We start from the raw sequence: 21,880 nt of genomic DNA, 5'->3' as shown, positions 1-21,880 counted from the left end.
ATCTAATCTTTATGGAATGTGTTTCTCATTTGTGTTACTTCTTTGTAGGCTGAATCACAGAATTTCCCTTTTTTCAATTACTTACAGCTTGGTCTCAAAACTTCCTGAAAAATATGGTAACACAATCTGTGAATAGTTCTATTCACGGGAAAAGTCTTGAAATATATATATATATATATATATATATATATATATATATATATATAATATGCACAATCCAGGGAGTCGGGTGGTAGCACAGCGGGTAAAGCACAAGGGCAACAGAAAGGAATAAATACATTTTTTTTAAAAAAGAAAATATGCACAACCCAATCAAATTTGTATTTAGGTTAATTGTACTAGAAGTATATATATATATATTTACTGTATTTATATCTAGTTATTTGACCTACCATTTGTTACAGAAGTGAAGACATGAAGAAGGTACACCATAGACATATATGTGTTTTTTTAAATGAAAATAAAATACATGTATTTGAAGGAGTTGGGAGCTAGGTAACCTGAAAGAATGCATATTTCACTATATGCAGGGAGTTGGGTTCTTGTCTCTGGCCAACACATAGGAGCACCTTCACAGTGGATACTTTTTAAGTGTTGCACAGATCTGTGGTATATCTCCACCTTCTCCTTGTCACCCCATTAAAGAAAATAATTATACTGAGTGGTGGAGTTGTGTAGGCATGAAGTTCCAAAGATAACATTGGTAACGAAGAGGGGGAAAAGTTTGAGAGTAGAGGATTTTTTTTTTATAGAACTACTTGTAATACCATTTGTGATTAATTGGAAAATACTTAGGATATGTAGGTAATTTTGCTAGCAGAACTTTCTGGCTAGAATAAGGCTTGGCAAAACTAATTCTAGAGACCTGGAGTGATAACTCACTGGGCAAGCTGTCTACATTCCATGTGCTTGACCCATGTTTGAGCCCTGACACCTCAGGCGAGATAATGTTCTACATAATAAACTTCAGTACTGTGCTGTCCCTCTTTGAATGAGAAAGTGGCCTGAAGCAGTGAAATTACACATGAACAGGCCCCAGTTCCACCCCAATAAAAGTTATTCCAGAAAATGAAGTATTTTCTTAGGCAGGGCTGGGACCATTATGCTAAATTTTTAATCCTTAGGGATCAGGGTGGCAGTGCACACTGAAGTGCGAATATTACCATGCAAAAGACCTGGGCTTGATTTCCCCCTCTTCCTTGCCTACAAGGGGGCTGATAGTTAAGGATATTGTTTATTGTCTTAGTTATTTAATCAAGAAAACTGATAATAATAGATTTTTTTTTCCTATCAGATTTTCCACTAAGGTTTGGGGGCCAGTACAGTGAATCCACCCCTCTAGGTGGCTGAAAAATTGTGTCTGTGTAAGTGAACTTGGACTTACAGATTTGCTTCAGACTTTTGAATTTGTCTTTTTATCTTTCTTTGCAGCCTCCAACTGGTACAGATACTATGGTTAAAGCTGGAGTTAGCACTAACATAAGTACCAAGCACCAGTGTATTACTGCTATGAAAGAATATGAAAGCAAGTCACTAGAGGTTAGTAAACTGCAATACAGAACATCAGTCTGTTCTTTGTATTCTATTGGAAAACAGCTTTCTATGTGAATATAGAACCTAAGTACTTTAAATAACTGTTTTTGGATATATAGTAATATCAGACACACGATTTTCTTGTTTTTAGGAACTTCGTTTAGAAGACTATCAAGCGAACCGGAAAGGCCCACAGAATCAGGTGGGGGCGGGCACCACACCTGGCCTGTTTGGGTCTTCTCCAGCCACCTCCAGTGCCACAGGACTCTTTAGCTCTTCAACTACAAATTCGGGCTTTGCGTATGGTCAGAATAAAACAGCGTTTGGAACTAGTAAGTACTTGACATCAGTCTAGGCCTTATTTGGGGGGACTGGCAAACACGTCTTTGTATGATCCATGTGACACTTTATTAGATGACATTTGAGCAGCAAAAAAAAAAAAGGTTCAAGAGTCAGGCAGTAGCGCAGCGGCGAAAGGATCCTGTTTCAAGCCCCCGGCTCCCCACCTGCAGGGGAGTCGCTTCACAAGTTGGGAAGCAGGTCTGCAGGTGTCTATCTTTCCCTTCCTTCTCTGTCTTCCCCTCCATTCCCCATTTCTCTCTGTCCTATCTAACAACAACGACATCAATAACCACAATAATGAAAAACAGCAAGGACAACAAAAGGGGGGAAAAAAAAACTTTAAATTTAAAAAAAAGGGTTGAGAGATGGATAAAGATGTATGGTTTTCTGGGAGAAGAACATCTTAAGATTATAAATCTAAAATCTCTCTAATTTTTAAAGATCATTTATTAATGAGAGAGAAAACCAGAGCATCTTTCTGGCTTTGTGATGCTGGGGATTGAGTCGGCACCACATTTATCTACTTCCAGAGCTAAAAAAAACACCTCTTGGTTTTTGCAAAGAGGAAAGGGCAAGGTGAAGTACTGTGGCAGTTAGGAACTGTACGGTATAGGGGAAGAAGTCAATATTTTACTTTTATTTTAGAGACGAGAGTACTGCATAGCACTGGCTGTTGTTGAATTAAACCTGCTACCTTGCTCATTCCATGTGCTGTCTCCCAGGCCCAAGATGAGAAGTTTTAGTTGGAGAGCCACTTAGGGTTTAGAAAGAGACGTCCTGATTACTAGTAAAGGATTATTGTGAAAATCGATAGTAAAGACACCGAAGGAAAGAAACAAGTCACAGAGCCTTGTCCACATGAGAGAGAATGATGGCTCATGTATTAGTGCTATAGAGTAGTAAAAATGCCAGATATTCGACCGAATATGAATATTGAAAAGTGGAATTATTTGATTTGGAAATACACAGATGGTTAGAATAGCTATTTTGGGGGTTGGGCGGTAGGGCAGCGGGTTAAGCGCATGTGGTTCAAAGCGCAAGGACTGGCATAAGGATCCCGGTTTGAGCCCCCGGCTTCCCACCTGCAGGGGAGTCACTTCATAGGCAATAAAGCAGGTCTGCAGTGTCTATCTTTCTCTCCTCTGTCTTCCCCTCCTCTCTCCATTTCTCTCTGTCCTATCCAAAAAAACAACAGCATAAATAACAGCGATAATAATAACCACAACAATGATAAAACAACCAGGGCAACAAAAGGGAAAAAATGACCTCTAGGAGCAGTGGATTTGTGGTGCAGGCACCGAGCCCCAGCAATAAGCCTAGAGGCAAAAAAAAAAAAAAAAAAAAAAGACTAGTTATTTTACAAAATTCAGTTTTTCCTCAGCCTGGAAGGCAGTTCAGTAGGCAGAATGTTGGACTCAGGCACAAGAACCTGAGCTCTATTCCCTGCATTCAGAATGATGCGCAGCTTATCTCTCATAAGTAGGAAAGTAAATCTTTAAAAAATTTTTCCTTTTGTGGGGCCAGGTGGTGGCTCACCCAGTTCAGCCCTCACATTCAGTTCACAGGGTGAAGCCTCTGACCCCCACCTGCAGGGGGAAAGCTTCATGAGTAGTGGAGTAGGACTGCAGATATCTCTCTCTTACCCTTAAAAAAAATGCGCTTTTGCAAATTTAATATACCCAGTATTGAATATATTTATATGTGGTATCAGTTCCATGAAATTAAAATGTGTGTGTGTGTGTGTGTAACTAAAATATCTTCTTTTCCTACCTCAGCCAACACCTTGTCTCTAGAAACAAGCAGAAGTTAGCTTTTTTTTTTTTTTTGTATCCTTCTAGAGATGTATATATACTTAACACAAATAAGTAGTAATTAATACTCAAAAGATTTCATGAATTGGAGGTCAGGATAGCACTCTGGCTTATATGACGCTAGGGTCTGAACTTGCCACCTCATGCGTGCATGCCTAAAGCCCTGCCCCATACCACCTCCGCCCCTGGTCTCTGTAAATCTGCCTGCAGTTTAGTGTCCATCCTATCATCCGCATCCCAGAGCACATGTTATTAGGTATTATTCTTTGACATTCTATATCAGATACATTCTTCTCAAACAAAACTTAGTACAACAAGGTTAAAATAAAAATCATTCATCCCAGAAAGATTCTTGGAATATGAGTATTGTAGGAATTAAAATCTGAACCACATTTCTGGAGTTACACGAAAAATGAAGGAAAACTTTACTATTAACCAGTGTGAGTGCTGAATGAATATGGGATGATTTTAGATATGTAATCAATAGCAAATTGTCTCTGTGCCTACACTTCAGACAGGCGGTTGATATCAAACATCTATAAAGAACTCAAACAGCTCACCAAAAAGAAAAAGAACAACCCAATAAAAAGTGTGCAGAAGATTTATAAATGAACAGTTCTCTAATAAAGAGATAGATACACATGGGCCCACAGACCTCTGTGGAAATGCTCCAGTCATTTGAGAAATGCAAATGAAAACCACCTCACACCTGTGAGAATAGGCTTTATGAATAAAACGAGAAGATGGGTGTTGGAGAAGATGTGGAGAGAGAGGGACTCGACTACACTGCTGGTGGGAGTGCAGATTGGTGCAGCCATTATGAACAGTGTGGAGAATCCTTAGACAAATACAAATGGAAATGCCTTATGATCCAGCAATTCCTCTCCTAGGCATTTACCCAAAAGATACAATAACATTGATTCAAAGAGATATATGCACCTCCATATTCATAGTGGTTTTGTTCACAATAGCAAAAACTTGCAAACAACCAAAATGCCTGTAGAAAGATGACTGGGTGGGGGGAGGATAGCATAATGGTTCTCCAAAGAGACTCATATGCCTATGGCACCAAAGTCCTAGGTTCAAAAACCCCCCCCCCCAAGCCAGAGCTGAGTAGTGCTCTGGTAAAAAAAACAAATAATTTATTAGGAAGATAAGAGGAGAGAGAAAGAACTATGTATCACCCTGGTACATGTGCTGCTAGGGAATTGAAATCAGGACCTCATCCTTGAGAGTCTAATGCTTTACCCACTGTGCCATCTCCCTGACCACAACAAATAAATTCTTTAAAAAATAAAAGACAAACAACAGCAACAGAAAAGATTAGCAGAAAGATGACTAGATAAAAAAAGTATGGAGCATATACTCAACAGTTATTCCGCAGTGAAAAAGATGAGATTGAATCCTCTGGGATAAAGTGGATGACATTGGAGAAGATTATTCTCAGTGCATCAAATAAGGAGGTGGAGAACAACTACAGAGTGGTTTTCCTCGTATGTGGAATATAGAGAATTGAACACATGAAAGTGGAAGAAAAAAGTCAACTTGTATCTAAGGTTGTGGGAGAAACTGGTTATGGTGTAGGGATGTGACACAGACTTAGTGATGGGGATATTGGGGAAATATATTGTAAACCATTATCCAGTTTGAGTACTCAGTGAATATAGGATTAGGTTACATATGCAGTCAATATCAAATCGTTAAAATTACTAGATTGTGTAGGGTTCCCCACCCTGGCCCCACTTATTTTTCCTTTATCTCTTTTTCTTGAAAGGTACCTCTGGATTTGGGACAAATCCAGGTAATCTGTTTGGCCAGCCAAATCAGCAGACATCAAGCCTCTTCAGCAAACCATTTGGACAGACCACAACTACTCAGAACACCAGCTTTTCATTTGGTAATACCGGTACTCTAGGGCAGCCAAGCACCAATTCCATGGTAAGGATCTACCCTTACTTAACTCTAGTTCTTATTTGTCGAGATAAGTAAGGAGCCTTCTCACGATGCAAAATAAGATTTACTCCTACTGTATTCTTTTTTAAAAAATGTAATCCCTTTATTTATTACTAGATAGAGTCAGAGAGAAATTGAGGATGAGGGAGACAGAGAAGGAGAGACAGAGACATCTGCAGCCTTCCTTCACCACTTGTGAAGCTCTCACCCTGCAGGTGGGGGCCAGGGGCTTGAACCCAGATCCTTGTGCACTGTAATGTGTGTACTTAACTAGGTGTGCCACCTCTTGGCCCCCCTACTATATTCTTAAAATTGGTGGTAACGCAGCAGGTTAAGTGCATGTGGCACAAAGCACAAGGACTGGCGTAAGGATCCTGGTTCGAGCCCCTGGCTCCCCAACTGCAGGAGAGTCGCTTCACAGGCGGTGAAGCAGGTCTGTAGGTGTCTTTCTCTCCCTCTCTGTCTTCCCATCCTCTCTCCATTTCTCTCTGACCTATTCAACAACAATAAGTACAACAACCAAAAAAAAAAAAAAAAAAAACGGCAACAAAAAGGAAATAAATATTTTTAAAAAATGATAGTGTGTAATGAATGGAAGAAAGCAAAAGTCTTTGAAAATTGAAATCCTTGATTCTAGTTCAGCCTTTATAATCATTGATGGGCCATTGAGTGGGTCATTGTCCTTTCCTAGCGGATTTTGACACTTAATAGCTGTTAAAGGGTAGAAGTAAGAAAGTAGAAGAAAGTTCTTTTTAAAAAATAAATATGTTTGTTGGATAAAGACAGAAATTGAGGGGGAAGGGACAGGTAGAGTGAGACACAAAGAGAAACACTTGTAACTCTGCCTCACCACTTAGGAAGCTTCCCCCTGCAGGTGGGGAGCAGGGAGGGGCTTGAACTCGGGTCCTGTGCATTTGTAATATGGGTGCTTAGCTAGGTGCTTTGCCACCTGACCCTGAAGAAAGTACTTCTAAATTAACTGGCTGTATTTCAGAATAATCTTATCAGCTTGTTTCCTAAAAAAAAAAAAAAAAAAAAAAAAAGCTAATGGGAGGAGAACAAGGGAAAGAGATCCAGAGAATCTTTTACAGCATCAGGGAAGAGACCCAGATCATTTATTTATTTGTTTGTTTGTTTGTTTTTGAGAGGGGAGGAAAAGTGACAGACACCTGCAGACCTGTTTCACCACTTGTGAAGTCTGCCCCTGCATGTGGGAAGGGGGGGGGGTTTGAACCCCAGCCCTTGCACATAGTAATATTTGTGCTTAACCAGGTGTGCCACCAACTGTCTCCCAGATGAATACATTTTATGGTATGCGAATTATGCTTTAACAACTTAAAAGATACTTCACTGAACAGTTCATTTACCTTTTGTTGACTAACACATGAATGAAATATCTTAAGCATTGTGTAAACTCTGCTTATTTGAAATGAGAATAGTCACTCCACTTGAATTGTGAATACTTTTTTTTATATTTATTTTCCCTTTTGTTGCCCTTTTTTATTGTTACTGTAGTTATTATTGCTGTTGTTGTTGATGTCCTCATTGTTAGGTAGGACAGAGAATAACGGAGAGAGGAGGGGAAGACACAGAGGGGAGAGAAAGACACCTGCAGACCTGCTTCATTGCTTGTGAAGCAACTCCCCTGCAGGTGGGGAGCTGGGGGCTCGAACCGGTGTCCTTATGCTGGTCCTTTGCGCTTAACCCACTGCACTACCGCCCAGCTCCTTGTGAATACTTTTTAACACCACAATCATGCCTCCAGATCAGTTGGAATATTTTAGTTAGATGATTAAACATGTATTTCATTATAAACCTGTTTGGCATGATTCTTTGAAAATGAATCACCTTGTCACACTTTTTTGTGTGTGTGTGTTGTGACTGTGGTATCTTACAGAGCACAACAGCAAAGCCTTCTGAGTTCCCTTGGTGTGATTCTAGTTCTTTTCAGTAGTTGTGAAATCTCGTGAGTGCTTTTTTTTTTAAACTGAATTTTATTTTATTGGAGTCTGGTCATGCTTTTCGGTGTTAGTGAGAAGTAGAGAAATGGCCTATGTAAAGTAATTAGCATAATACTTGTCACAGACCTAAATCATAAAAAAAAACCTACTTATAGAATATCTTTTAACCTTGATTAACTTTTTGTAGGGTTTATTTGGAGTAACACAAGCGTCACAGCCGGGAGGTCTCTTTGGGACATCTACAAACACCAGCAGCGGGACAGCATTTGGAACAGGAACAGGCCTCTTTGGGCCAACCAATGCTGCATTTGGTGCTGTCAGTTCGGTAGGTTTTTACAGTTGGTTATAATTTGTTGAAGCAATAGTAAACAGTTGTCTGGGCTGGGCAGTGGTGTACCCGGCTGAGTGTACCATGAGGACCTGGGCTTGAGCCCCTTCTCTCCATCTGCAGGGGGCATGCTTCACCAGTGTTGAAAGCAGGTCTGCAGCTGTCTCTTTCTCTCTCCCTCCCTCCCATCTCAGTTTTTCTCTGTTCTATCGTATAAAGTAAAAGTAGAAAAGAAAAAAAAAAGGAAAAATGGCCCCAACAGCAGTGGATTTATAGTGCCATCACCACCCCCAGTGACAGCCCTAGTGGCAATAAAAAAAAAAAAAGTCTTCTGGGAGTCGGGTGGTAGCACAGCGGGTTAAGTGCAGGTGGCGCAAAGTGCAAAAACCGCCATAAGGATCCTGGTTTGAGCCCCCGGCTCCCCACCTGCAGGGGAGTCGCTTCACAGGTGGTGAAATAGGTCTTCAGGTGTCTTATAATTCTCTCCCCCTCTCTGTCTTCCCCTCCTCTCTCCATTACTCTGTCCTTTCTAATGACAACATCATCAACAACAACAATAATAATAACTACAACAACAACAAGGTCAACAAAAGGGAAGGTAAATTAAAAAAAAAAAAATCTTCCCTTGCCACTTGATGCTTCAGCTTCCATGGCTTTATTCTTATCATGGTTTTTTTTTTCAAATATATTCATTAAAATGTTGATCAAGACTGAAAATGACACAGCATGCACTCAGAGTCAGTTACACACCCCTGTATTACAATTATGGAAGTATTTGATTTATAAATAAAGACTCCTGCATCGTGGAAGACAGAAAAGATACATGCAGACCTGCTTCATTGCCTGCATAGCAATCCCCCTGCAGGTGGTGAGCTGGGAATTCAAACCTGGATCCTTAAACTGTTCCTTGCACTATGCATCATGTGCTCTTAACCCACTGTGTTACTGCCCAGAATGCCCCACCCTCAATTTTATTTTTTTAAACTTTTTAAAAAATTTTATTTTTGAGAGAGGTACAGAGAGACACACACAGAGAAATACGAGAGCACTGCTCAGCTCTGGCTTATAGTGGTGTGGGGAATTGAACCTGGGACTTAAGAGCCTCAGGCATGAGAATCTGTTTGCATAACCATTATGCTGTCTCCCTGCCCCCAATTTTATTTTTTACCAGAGCATTGTTCAACTCTCACTTATGGTTAATTGAGAGAAAGAGACCAAAGCACTGCTCATCTTTGGCTTGTGGTGGTGCTGGGGTTTGTCTCAGGCTTGAAAATCTTTTGTATAATCATATGCTGTTTCTCCAACCCTACCTGTCTATCTTTTTTCATAGATGTCATGACTTCTCTCTCTTGCACCACACCAAATCTAGTATACCTAAGGTAACTGTTTACTGTTTGAAGTGTATCTTTACATCACTTTAAATTCTCCTGTATTCTGTTCTTTTTAGACCCTGTTTGCCAATAACAAGCTTACTTCATTTGGAACCAGCACGACCAGTGCTCCTTCATTTGGCACAACCAGTGGCGGGCTCTTTGGTAACAAACCAACCCTGACTTTAGGAACCAATACAAACACTTCTAATTTTGGTACATATAAAAAGCAGGCTTGACTCTCTTAAAGTTACACTGACTATACCACACATCATTCTCCTGATCCATAGATTTGAGAATATTTAAAATTTCTCAGGTAAGCTGTGACTTGATGTGGGGTTCCAGACGGAAAAGTTTAAAATCATGAACATGGTCTGATACTTAGAAGATATTTAAATTGACTTTCTTTACTCATTTTCTCTTGACTTTTTGCTTTGGATAAAATGGGCCATTCAACATATGTGCTAGTTACTTTGCAGAAAGTTGTTTCTCTAATGCAGATGGGTTAAAAGGAAGCATCATTTTTACTGGATTTTCTCAGCAATGATTAAAGAGACCATAAATGAAGTACTTTTGATTGTGATAACATAATGTTAGATCAGGCCTTAAACTTGGAAATTTGTGCATAGGTGACATTTGATTTACAATTTTGTTGTCTTTGAGATTTGATGATTCTTATCTAAAGTTGAGGCCTTTCCAATCTAGGGCATTATTCAGTACTTGCCTAGCTGTATAAGAAGAAAAAGTGTGGAAAATAACTCAAAGATTGGCAATAAAGAGCCTTAGTGACTGGGATATAGCAAATACCTTGAAGTCCCAGGTCTACACTCTGGCAGTATGGGGGTTCTATGACCATGACTTGGAGGGATGCAGCAGAGATAGAAAATCAGTATTATGTTGTCTCTCCCTCTCTTTCTCCCTTTCTGTGGCTTTCTTGTTTATTTTTTAATTTCTGTGGCTTTCAATTTACATATCTGGGGAAAAAAAAAGCATTCTCTCTGGAGCTGTGAAATGAGGAATGGGTGAGGTTCTGTTTCCTCAAAAATAAATAAATAAAAAAATAAAAATAATGGTGGTCCGGGAGGTAGTGCAGTGATAAAGCTTTGGACTCTAAGCACAAGGTCCTGAGTTCAATCCCCGGCAGCACATGTGCCAGAGTGATGCCTGGTTTTTTCTCTCTCCTCCTTTCTCATAAAATTAATAAAATCTTAAAAAAAAGAAAAAAAAAAGAAAAAAATTCAAATGTGTAGGAAAGACCGAGCTCTTTAATAGAGACATTGTTTGGGCAGGATTGAGACAAAGAAACAGCAGATCTGTTTTCCTTCTCTACTGTGGGAATGGAAGACTGTGTGGAAATTGGCTTGGGGTAGATAGATAATGGTTATGCAAAAGAGTCTCATGCCTGAGAGTCTGAGAGTCCAGCTTCAACCAGAGCTGAGCAAATGTCTGTCTATCTCATTAAAATAGAGCTAAATAAAATACTTAAATAAAAAAGAAAAGAAATTGCTTTGGGTTTCAGCAATGCATTCATAGGAAGGACTAAAACTCAGCTGTCTATGTAGTCAGGACATAGAGACATCTTCTACATGACAGGGAACCACAGAAGAGACAGAACTTTATGTAGAAAGACATATACTACATGACAATATACTGCAGAAAATATGTAACTTTGTATTTGTCAAGCAGGTGCCAGCCTGGACAAAAATCCTGTCACCTAATCCTATTACTATTTTGTTCCTGCAGCTTTTTAATGATAGAGATGTGAAATAAATGCTAGAAACCTTGCCAGAGTTCTAGAACACTTGTGAAGCTTTCCCCCTGCAGGTGGGGGCCAGGGACTGGAACACAGGTCCTTGTACAGTGCAACATGTGCACTCAACCTGGTGCGCCACCACCTGGCCCCAAGAGTGTCCAGTGTTTTTATCTCCTGTATGGCCTGGACTGTTACTTTTCTCTCTCTATCTTTAAAGATTTTATTAATGAGAAAGACATGTAGAGAGAGAGAGAAAGAACCAGACATCACACTGGTACATGTGCTGCTGTGGATTGAACGTGGGACCTTATGCGTGAGATTCCAATGCTTTATCATCTCCCAATTACCATCTCCCGATTAGCTGTGCGCTCTCTCCCTCTCCTCTCCCTCTCCCTCTCCCTCTCCCTCTCCCTCTCCCTCTCCCTCTCCCTCTCCCTCTCCCTCTCCCTCTCCCTCTCCCTCGTGCATGCACGCTTCCCCCCACCCCTTCATAGGAGAGGGAGAAAGAGATTGCCAGTGTATCACTCTGATACTTAGATGGTTGTGGTGGAACTTGGGATTTTATTTTAATAGCCCAGCAATTCATTCACTGCACAGCTTTCTAGACTGCACAGGAGTATAAGACTTAGTAAGTCATTTTTTCTCTCCATTATTTCTGAGATTGTATTTTCTTTTGGCCTCCAGGGTTATCGCTGGGGTTTGGGGCCTTCAGCATGGATCCACTGCTCCTGGAGGCTATTTTTTTCTTCCCCTTTGCTGCCCTTGTTTTATCGTTGTTGTGGTTATTATTGTTGTCATTGATAATGATGTTGTTGGACAGGACAGAGAGAAATAGAGAAAGGAGGGGAAGACGGGGAGAGAAAGACACCTGCAGACCTGCTTCACCACCTGTGAAATGACTCCCCTGAAGGTGGGGAGCCAGGGGCTTGAACCTTGCTCCTCACGTCTGGTATGCTTAACCCACTGCGCTACCACCTGACCCCTTTTTTTTTTTTTTTTTAAATTTATTTATTTATTCCCTTTTGTGCCCTTGTTTTATTGTTGTAATTGATGGTTTTGTTGTTGGATAGGACAGAGATTAATGGAAAGAGATGGGGAAGACAGGGAGAGAAAGATAGACACCTGCAGACCTGCTTCACTGCCTTTTGAGATTGTATTGTTAACTTACTAATTATTTACTCTCAACTTCCTGGACCATATGCCAGTATGTAGAAAATTTTAACCCCCTTAGAATCAGTTTAAAGAACCTTTAAAAATTCATGTTTTTTATGACATACTTTATATTCAGAATTTTTACTTCTATGTGATTAATATTTGTGTAGACTAAATTTGATGAAATGGACTGGATTTTTGAAATATGTTTATTTTTTCAGAGTTGCAGATTTCTGGACTATATGGAGATTTTTTTGTTGCCTGAATATATTGATACTAGTGTTCAGTGAATTGAAAAAGTGCTCTCATTTTTATCTGATAATACCTTAAATGCTGAATCTTTTTATTTATTATTTTTATTTTTCGTTTTCCTTGTTGGTTTTTTATTGTTGTAGTTATTGATGTCATCGTAGATAAGGGAGAGAGGAGGGGAAGACAGAGAGGGGGAGACTAAGATAGACATCTGCAGACCTGCTTTACCACTTGTGAAACAATTCCCCTGCAGGTGGGGAGCCAGGGGCTCAAACGGGGATCCTTACACTGGTCCTTGTGCTTTGCGCCACCTGCGCTTAACCTGCTGCGCTACCACACGACTCCCCCAATTTTTTTTTTAAACATTCTTATTGAGCTTACTCCATTATTGTCCATGAGGGATCTATTGGGTTGCCAGAAAAGTTACGACATATATTTCTGGTTTTTCTTTTTTCTTTTTCTTTTTAAATTTATTTATCTAGTTTTTATTGCCGCTAGGGTTATTGCTGGGATTCATTGCCAACACTATGAATCTGCTGCTCCTGCAACCATTCTTCCTTTTTTCTTTCATTCTTTTTTTTTTTTTTTCCCTATTTGACCGGAGACAGAGAAATTGGGGGTTAGAGAGGGAGTAAGAAACTTAACATTTGTAGACCTGCTTCATATCTTGTGAAGTTTTCCTCCCTCCCCCCTGCAAGTGGAGAGCAGAGGCCCAAACCCGGGCCCTTGAGCATGTCAGTGTGTGCTGTACTGGGCACACTACCACGCGGACCCTTGAGCATGTCAGTGTGTGCTGTACTGGGCACACTACCACGCGGACCCCTTCTACATTGTTTGTTTGTACAATGACAGAGAAACTTATATTTTAACATGTAAACCCTTCCAGGTCCCTCCCCCACTGCTTTTCTTTTAAATAAATTTATTTATTTATTATTAGATACAGACAGAGTGACATCTCCAGCCCTGCTTCACACCTTGTGAAACTTTCCCCTTGCAGGTGTGAACCAGGGGCTTGAACCTAGGTCCTTGCACTCTGTGGTGTGTATGCTTAACCAGGTGCGTCACTACCTGGCCCACCTAAATGTTTTTCTATGCAGAAATACACATGACTTCTGACACCCCAATAGATACCAGTAAGGTTTTCTTTGATGTTCCTGCTTTCTTAGGAAACTCAATTTTGTGCACAAAATTATCTTCTGATTTGGAAACATGACATAAGAATATTGAAATGAAGTAAGGGTATACAGAAGTTTGTAGTACTGTTATCTCATGTCACAGTATCCTGTATGGAGTTGTCTTTCAGTGTGTTGGTGGTTTATCAGCTACTGTTGATGGTGTAGGTCAGTCTTCACTTTTTAGTTCAGTTTCTTAGTAAATATTTCTGACAGACACAAGTTTTAAGGTTGAGTATATGAAATTATCTGACTTTAAATGAATGGAATGGTATTGTTTTAAGAGAAAAAGTTATATACAGGATGCTAACATTGGACAGTAACCAATAAAGAGGTTGAATATTCTTTGGATATTAAGATGGAGCTAGAGTGTGAATCACCAGATCTTCTGTGCTGTATGGTTGAGGGAGCAGTTTAGGAATCGCTTTTTACACTCGATCATACATTTTTTAATTGACTTTTTTAATCTGATAGACATTTTGTTCACTGTGTATAACAAGATCGAGTGTATCTGTATGTTGTGAGATGGACACGTCCTCTTAGTTACCATTTGTCATTGTATCTTGGTTATTTTAAATAATACTGTCAGCATAGGTGTACATGTCTTGTTTAGTGCTAATATCTTGCTAATATTTTTTTATTTCAAATTAAAGAGAATATCCAGATCTAGGATTGCTGGATCCTGTCATAGTTCTGTTCTTAATATTTTGAGAAAACTGTGTATTGTTATCCATAGTTAGTTACATCTGTTTGCATTCCTACAAAAGATTATTTTTTTTGGCCACTAGGCTTACTGCTGGGGCTTTATGCTTGCATGATTATAGCACTTCTGGCAAACTTTTTCCTCTCGGGGAGAGAGAGAAGCAAGGCTTTACTAGTTGTGGAGCACCCCTTTACATGGTGGTACATTTCAGTGTGGTGGCCAAGGGTTTGAGCGCAGCTTCTCATACATGATAGGGGTATGCTTTTCTTGGTAAGCTATTTGCTGGCTCAGAGTTACCAGTTGATATCATATTATCACTTTGATTTTTCTCTGATGGCTAGTTCTGCTCAGCATCTTCATATACCTTTTGGCCGTCTGAAGGTTGCCTCTGAAAAAAATGTGTTTAAACCATTGCCCATTTTTAAACAGTTAAATTTAATATTTATTAAATATTATTGTAGTTATTATTGTTGTTGTTATTGATGTTGTCGTTGTTAGATAGGACAGGGAGTAATGGAGAGAGGAGGGGAAGACAGAGAGGGGTAGAGAAAGAGAGATACCTGCAGACCTGCTTCTCTGCTTGTGAAGCGACACCCCTGCAGGTGGGGACCCGGGGGCTCAAACCAGGGTCCTTACCGCCAGTCCTTGAGCTTTGTGCCATGCGTGCTTAACCCGCTGTACTACTGCCTCCCCCCCCCCCTTTTTTTTTTAACCAGAGCACTGATCAACTCTGGCTTATTGAACCTGGGAATTTGTTGCCTGTATTTTCTTTTAGATGTTTCTTATCTCACATTCAGTTCTATAATGCATTGTCAGTAAATTGTTTTGTGTTGTGTAAGAGTTCCAACTTCATTCTTTTTCATCTAGCCATCCAGTGTTCCTGTACTACTTATTATAGGATCTGTTCTTTTCTCTTTATGTAGTCTTGACTCTTGTCATAAATCAATTGAATGTTAATTAAATAGTCTGCAATTTTAATTTTGATAATGTTTTGTCAGTACAAATCAGAGAAAATGTGTGGTATAAACAGTGTAAGTTGGGGACTTATTTCCCTCATGGGTTTGAGGTAGTTCACAAATACTGTGTCTTCTGTGGTTTATGGGATTGGAAGATCCTGGTTAAATTTTAACTCAAAAAGAAAAAGAATTTCTCAAGTATATTTTCTATAAAGAAAGCTGGTTGTGCTTGAGTAGGCAGTGTGTCATGTTTGGCACAACTGAAGAACAGATTTAATGAACTCATGATTTAAAAGTGTTGCGATTGAGTTAGGTTACTTGTAATTTAACTTAAAAAGGGTTTGGGGAGCAGAGCGCAATTCACAGATTCACAGAGGGGAGCTGAGAACAGGTTTAAACAATAGAGGTTTTCTTTGGGCTAATCCCGTAAAAGACAAACATTTATCTAGGTGCTGCAAATGAGTGATTTCATTTAAGGTAAAGCAAAAGAGAGGTTTATAAGGGCAGTACAAAAGTATGGGACATATTTTTTAGATACACAAAATAAGCAATTATCAGGGGGTAAGAATACGCTAAGTCTATAAAGTCTATGAATAGTTATCAAAAGTTCAGTCTCCTGAGATAAACAATTATCAGCCGAGGTATAAGATTGCTTCTGGCTGTAGGTAAGTCTTAAGAGTTTCCTGGTTAGCAGAGTCACACATGTTCCATTCCCAGAAGTAGCCATGGTGGATACCTGGAGCACCTCCGCCAAGATGTTTCTGACCAGGAGAAGCAGCAGCCTCCAGAGAGACCGGACTTCCAGCTGGCTGTACTTTTTAAGTCTGTTCATCCCCACAATGCTTTGTACACCAGCACAGACTGGGTCCTCCCACAGTCTACCATGCGCCTCTGCAGAACACTGCATGCTCTCTCGGCAAGGCTGAAGTCAGCACTGTGCTGACTGGTATACTGTGTCACCACAGTTAATTACTTCCGTGGAGTTTTAAATGAACTGTCTTTAACTTTTTATTTTATATATTTATTTAATTTTTCTCCCTGCCATCAGGTTTATCGCTGGGGCTCAGTGCCTGTACTACGAATGTACCATTCCCAGTGACAATTCTTTCCTTCCTTCCTTCCTTCCTTCCTTCCTTCCTTCCTTCCTTCCTTCCTTCATTCTATTTTTTAATTGGATAGGACACAGAGAAATTGAGACGGGAACAGGAGATAGAGAGAAAGATAAACACCTGCTGACCTATTACATCCCCATGCAGGTGGGGAGCAGAGGCTCAAACCCAGGTAACTTGTGTGCTTAACTGGGTGTGCCACTGCCAGGTTTTTTTCTTTTGTGATGTTGCCCATTATACTTTTAAATTGTTGTAAAAGAAGATTTGCTAACCAACAATTGATTTCTCTCTCCTTATTGGAAAATATTGAACCTGTATAAATAAGAGAAATAAGAGAAATAGTAGTTCAGTGTAGATACTTTTATGGTTAGACTTGGGAAATTGTAAGATTTTTCTCTTTATGGGGCTCAGTATGAAAGACGGTGGCTTTTAAAAACTCATTTCTGATACTAAAAAAGTTCAATTTATGAAGTTACTCAGACATCATTTTCTGTTTTTAGTATCAGCTCAATTATATGATTATTATTATTATATGATTAAATTTTTTATCGCTACAAATCCTCACAGAGTGAACCACACATTACTATTTATACTGGTTCAAAATTTAAAAGCGGTTGAGGGTTTTTTTTTGTTTGTTTTTGTTTGTTTTTAAGAACTTTAGGTATGACTTTACAAAGTGCCTTTACTTGTCGACTTACTTTTAGCACGCTGAGTCTTGAGGCTTAGAGCGCAAGCAACTCTACAACTTTCAGTAGATTTCTTTTCTCTTCCCCTCGCCTTCCTCTCTTCTTTTCATTTATTTTTATATTTTTACTTTATATTTTAAAAATAGTTTACTTATTATTGGATAGAAACAGCAATTGAGAGGGGAGAGGGAGAGAGAGAGACACCTGCTGCCTTGCTTTCCCACTCCTGAAGCTTCCCTCCTGCAGGTGGGACCAGGGACTTGAACCTGTGTCCTTGTGCACTTAACCAGGTGTGCCACCACCTGGCACCTCTTTACCTCTTTTCTTTCTTTCTCTCTCTCTCTCTCCTCTTTCATATGTGTAAGTTTGAGGGAGATAGGGAGTCCACATGAGAACTGTCTCACATAGTAAAGTATGTACTCCACTGGCTGAGGTCTCTCTAACCTGAATTATTTTATTTTTAACAAGGTTTGAAACTTGAGTTTTCCAGTATTTACACATAACACATCAGATAGAAGCTTAAAGTCATACAAAGGAAATTTTCCCAATGCTCAAGCACAATCACTTTGCTTTTTAATATTAGGTCTTTATTGAATTGATATTTTATGCCTGAGATATATATATATATATATATGTAAATAGGAAGGGTTCTGGGTCTCTAAAAAAAAAAAAAGCTTGCCATATGGGGTTTCTCAGTATCAATAACTGAAAGGATGAACAACTTAAGGTCAGACTGCTTTTATTTAAATTCCCTTATACAGTTGACTGAGACTTATGTAAAAAGTACAGTCCATTTATTCTTTTGTACTTTCAGGTTTCAACACAAATACCAGTGGTAGTAGTATTTTTGGAAGTAAACCAGGACAAGGGACTCTGGGAACTGGCCTTGCTCCAGGATTCGGGACAGGTAAGGGTCTCAACATGAATGTCAGGTATAACTTGACTTTCTACTTTTAATTTTTTTAAATTATCTTTTATTTGATAGAAACAGCCAGGAATCAAGAGAGAAGGGGGAGATAGAGAGGGAGAAAGACACCTGCAACACTGCCTCACCACTTGCAAAGCTTTTCCTTGCAGGTGGGGACCAGGGGCTCGAATCTGGGTCCTTGCACACTGTAATGTGTGCACTCAACCAGGTACACCACCACCCAGCCCCTACTTTTTTATTTTGATACCAGGATTATTCCTGGAACTTGTGCCAGTACTTTTTCAATTTTTATTTATTTATTTATTTATTTATTTATTTATTTTCCCTTTTTGTTGCCCTTGTTTTAACATTGTTGTTTTAACGTTGTTATTGGATAGGACAGAGAGAAAAGGAAAGAGATGGGGAAGGCAGAGAGGGGGAGAGAAAGAGACACCTGCAGACCTGCTTCACCACTTGTGAAGCGATTCCCCTGCAGGTGGGGGGCCAGGGGCTAGAACTGGGATCCTAATGCCGGTCCTTGCGCTTTGCGCCACATGCGCTTAACCCGCTGCACCACTGCCCGACTCCCCCGTACTAACTTCTTTAATACATATTTATTTTGATCTTAGGGTAGATAACTTACATGTTATATAGTCAAGGTAACTGAAGTATATAGAGCTGTTAATTTAGCCCTGAAGTATGCAGAATACTCAGTTCAGTGCCTGGTATGTAGTCAGTATTTACTGTTATTTCTTTGTTTTTGTTAATTAAGTGATAATTATGAAGTACCTAATTGTGTTTTTAAAAGATTGAGTTATTAGAGAGGGAGAGGAAAACAGATTCTGTCTGGTACATGCAGTGCCAGAGATTGAATTGAATTGAAGACCTCACTACTTTAGCCTTTGTGCTACCTCCTGGAGCACTGTGTATGGTTAAGAAAACTTGTAAGAAAACAACTTCTGGCATCTGGCAGTGGCTCACCAGGTTAAGCACATGTGGTATGAAGTGCAAGAAAACAATTTCAGGGATCTCTTTCTTCTTTATATAGCTCTTGGTACTGGACAGGCATCTTTGTTTGGGAACAGCCAGCCTAAGATTGGAGCGCCTCTTGGGACAGGAGCCTTTGGGACCACTGGGTTTAATACCACAACAGCTAGTTTGGGCTTTGGAGCCCCCCAGGCTCCAGTCGGTAAGTTTCAGTCACTTTAAAAGGCTTCACTGAATTTCTTTTCTCTCTCTCTCTCTCTCTCTCTCACCAGAGCACTGCTCAGCTCTGGTTTATGGTATTATAGGGGATTGAACCTGGGACTTTGGAGCCTCAGGCATGAGTTTGTTTGCATAATCATTACGCTATCTACCCCTACCCTTTATTTCTTGTTAATACTGACTGACCTGATTTTTCTACGCCATCATTGTACCGTCCATACCAAAATAGTGCACACATGCTTGTCATTGAACAATCCTGCAGTAGGAGAGCTCATACTAGATCCTAACTTAGACTGCTTCCCGGATCCTGGGCCTAGTTTCTCAAATATGCCCATTTTTGTTACAGTTTATAACTACAACTTAACTGATAGCTAAGTTCTTACCTTTCAATGAAGTACTATATTGTATTCAGATAAAGAGACAACTGCAGCAGTGCTTCACCTTAAACTTGGATCCTTGCACATTGTGCTCAAAAAAGAATATCACCACCCAGCTCCTCTATTGGTCTGCCTGCCTTCCTAATCTATCTGTATCTCTGTATTGCATCCTCTTTTTTTTTTTTTGCCTCCAGGGTTATCACTGGGGCTCTCCCTACACTAATATACCACTCCTGGAGGCCATTTTCCCATTTTGTTGCTCTTACTGTTGCCCTTGTCATTGCTGCTGCTGCTGTTGTAGGATAGGACAGAGAGAAATAGAGAACCTCAGCAGTGATCTGGTTAAAAAGAAAAAAAATGGGAGTCAGGCGGTAGCGCTGCAGGTAGCACAGCTGGTTAAGCGCACTGGCGCAAAGCACAAGGATCAGCATAAGGATCCTGGTTCGAGACCCTGGCTCCCCACCTGCAGGGGAGTCCCTTCACAGGTAGTGAAGCGGGTCTGCAGGTGTCTGTCTTTCTCTCCCCCTCTGACTCCCCTTTCTATCTCCATTTCTCTCTGTCCTGTCCAACAATGATGACAACAATAACTACAACAAGGACAACAAAGGGGAATAAATAAATATTTTTAAAAAAACATTAGGAAAAAAAAACTTTCTCTCTTTTTTTTTTTAAGTGCCGTGGGGGTTAATGGTTTACAATAAATAGTTGTTGATACATATGTAAAATTTTTTTCCAGCAAAGCAATCTTGTTCAGTCTAACACTCTCCCAACTGAGCTATTTCGGCACAGGCTCAGCAAAGCAATCTTACCCCCAGCCTAGGTCCTCCCCTTTCGTGCACCTGGACCTGAAAGTGCCCCTCCTCCCCCAGTCTTAGTTTAGTACAGTACACTAAACCTAGTCCGAGCTTTACCTTGTGTTTATCTTTTCTTTCTCTTCCTTCCTTCTCTTCCTCCCTTCTCTTTCTTTCTTTCTTTCTTTCTTTCTTTCTTTCTTTCTTTCTTTCTTTCTTTCTCTCTCTCTCTCTTTAAAGATTTAGTTTATTTATTGATGAAGATAGAAGGAGAGAGAGAAAGGACCAAACATCACTCTGATACTTGTGCTGCTGGGGATTGAACTCAGGACCTCATGCTTGAGAGTCCAATGCTTTATCTACACTGTGTCAGCTCCAGAACACTCTGTTCTTATATCTATGAATGTGGTCATCCCATATTCATCCTTCTCTTTCTGGCATATCTCACTTAACATGATTCCTTCAAGTTCCATCTAAAATGATGTGAATTAGGTGAATTTATCATTCTTAATAGCGGAGTAGTTTCTTTCCTTCCTTTACTGGAGCACTGGTCAGCTGTGCTTTGTAGTAATAGTAGTGGTACAGGGTACAGGACAGAAACTGCAAGTTTGGAGCCTCAGGCATGAAGGCCCTTCTGCATAACCATTATGCTTTCTCCCTTACCCTTGTGTTGACTTTTATAATTATTTTTTAGAATCTTAGTTGTAAGGTGCTCATGTGAGTCCACTCTTACTGAAAATACCAGTGTTCTTTCTTTCTTTTTTTTTTTTTAATTGTTGTAGTTATTGTTGTTGTTGTCATTGTTGGATAGGACAGAGAGAAATGGAGAGTGGAGGGGAAGACAGAGAGGAGGAGAGAAAGATAGACACCTGCAGACCTGCTTCACCGCCTGTGAAGCGACTCCCCTGCAGGTGGGGAGCCGGGGGCTTGAACCGTGATCCTTATGCCGGTTCTTGTGCTTTGCGCCACCTGCGCTTAACCCGCTGCGCTACAGCCCGACTCCCTACCAGTGTTCTTTCTTTCTATCTCTTTCTCTCCCTTCCTCCTCCTTGTTCTCTTCTTTCTCCTCTTCTATCCAGGAATGGAGGGGGAGCAGCCAAACCAAACACATTGGTTTTGTTGGCTTCCTTATAAGGCATCCAGTTTATAATTTTGTTCACATATATTTTTATGATGGAGGGCAGGAAGGGTGAGATCAGAGCTCTGCTCAGCTCAGACATATGGTGGTGTCAGGCATGGAGTCAGGTTGCCAGGGCCTGTGTGGTGAGCTCTCGAGCTGTGCTTTAAAAGTCTTATTCATGAGTTTATGTAGCACAGTTTTATTTGGTTTCATTTATTTTTTTGTTTTGTTTTTAGGCTTCTGCCTTGATTTATTAGTACAAATTATTTTCTCTGTTTTGTGCTCCATGCAGATCTTGGTAGCAGACAGAAATTTGGAGTTATGGGTACCTGGCAGCCACCTGACCCCCTCATTTAAACATATTTAAACATCTGCTCATATTTGTTAGTTTAAACCCT

General features: G+C 40.1%; 1 protein-coding gene across 1 annotated transcript in view; it reads left to right on the top strand.

Annotated features, from left to right (window-relative positions):
• NUP98 (nucleoporin 98 and 96 precursor) overlaps positions 1-21,880 on the top strand; it is a 106,050-nt gene that overhangs the window by 26,479 nt on the left and 57,691 nt on the right. Inside the window, exons 6-12 of the mRNA XM_007527507.3 lie at positions 1,432-1,539; positions 1,685-1,865; positions 5,461-5,624; positions 7,788-7,925; positions 9,376-9,463; positions 17,896-17,988; positions 19,037-19,177. Coding sequence (XP_007527569.2) covers positions 1,432-1,539; positions 1,685-1,865; positions 5,461-5,624; positions 7,788-7,925; positions 9,376-9,463; positions 17,896-17,988; positions 19,037-19,177 — 913 coding nt within the window. The remainder of the gene's footprint in view (positions 1-1,431; positions 1,540-1,684; positions 1,866-5,460; positions 5,625-7,787; positions 7,926-9,375; positions 9,464-17,895; positions 17,989-19,036; positions 19,178-21,880) is intronic.

Source organism: Erinaceus europaeus, chromosome 17, assembly GCF_950295315.1.
Source record: "Erinaceus europaeus chromosome 17, mEriEur2.1, whole genome shotgun sequence".
In the NCBI taxonomy this organism is placed as follows: Eukaryota; Metazoa; Chordata; class Mammalia; order Eulipotyphla; family Erinaceidae; genus Erinaceus; species Erinaceus europaeus.
Note: the sequence above shows the minus strand (reverse complement) of the source record. Positions and strands in the feature narration are given on the sequence as shown.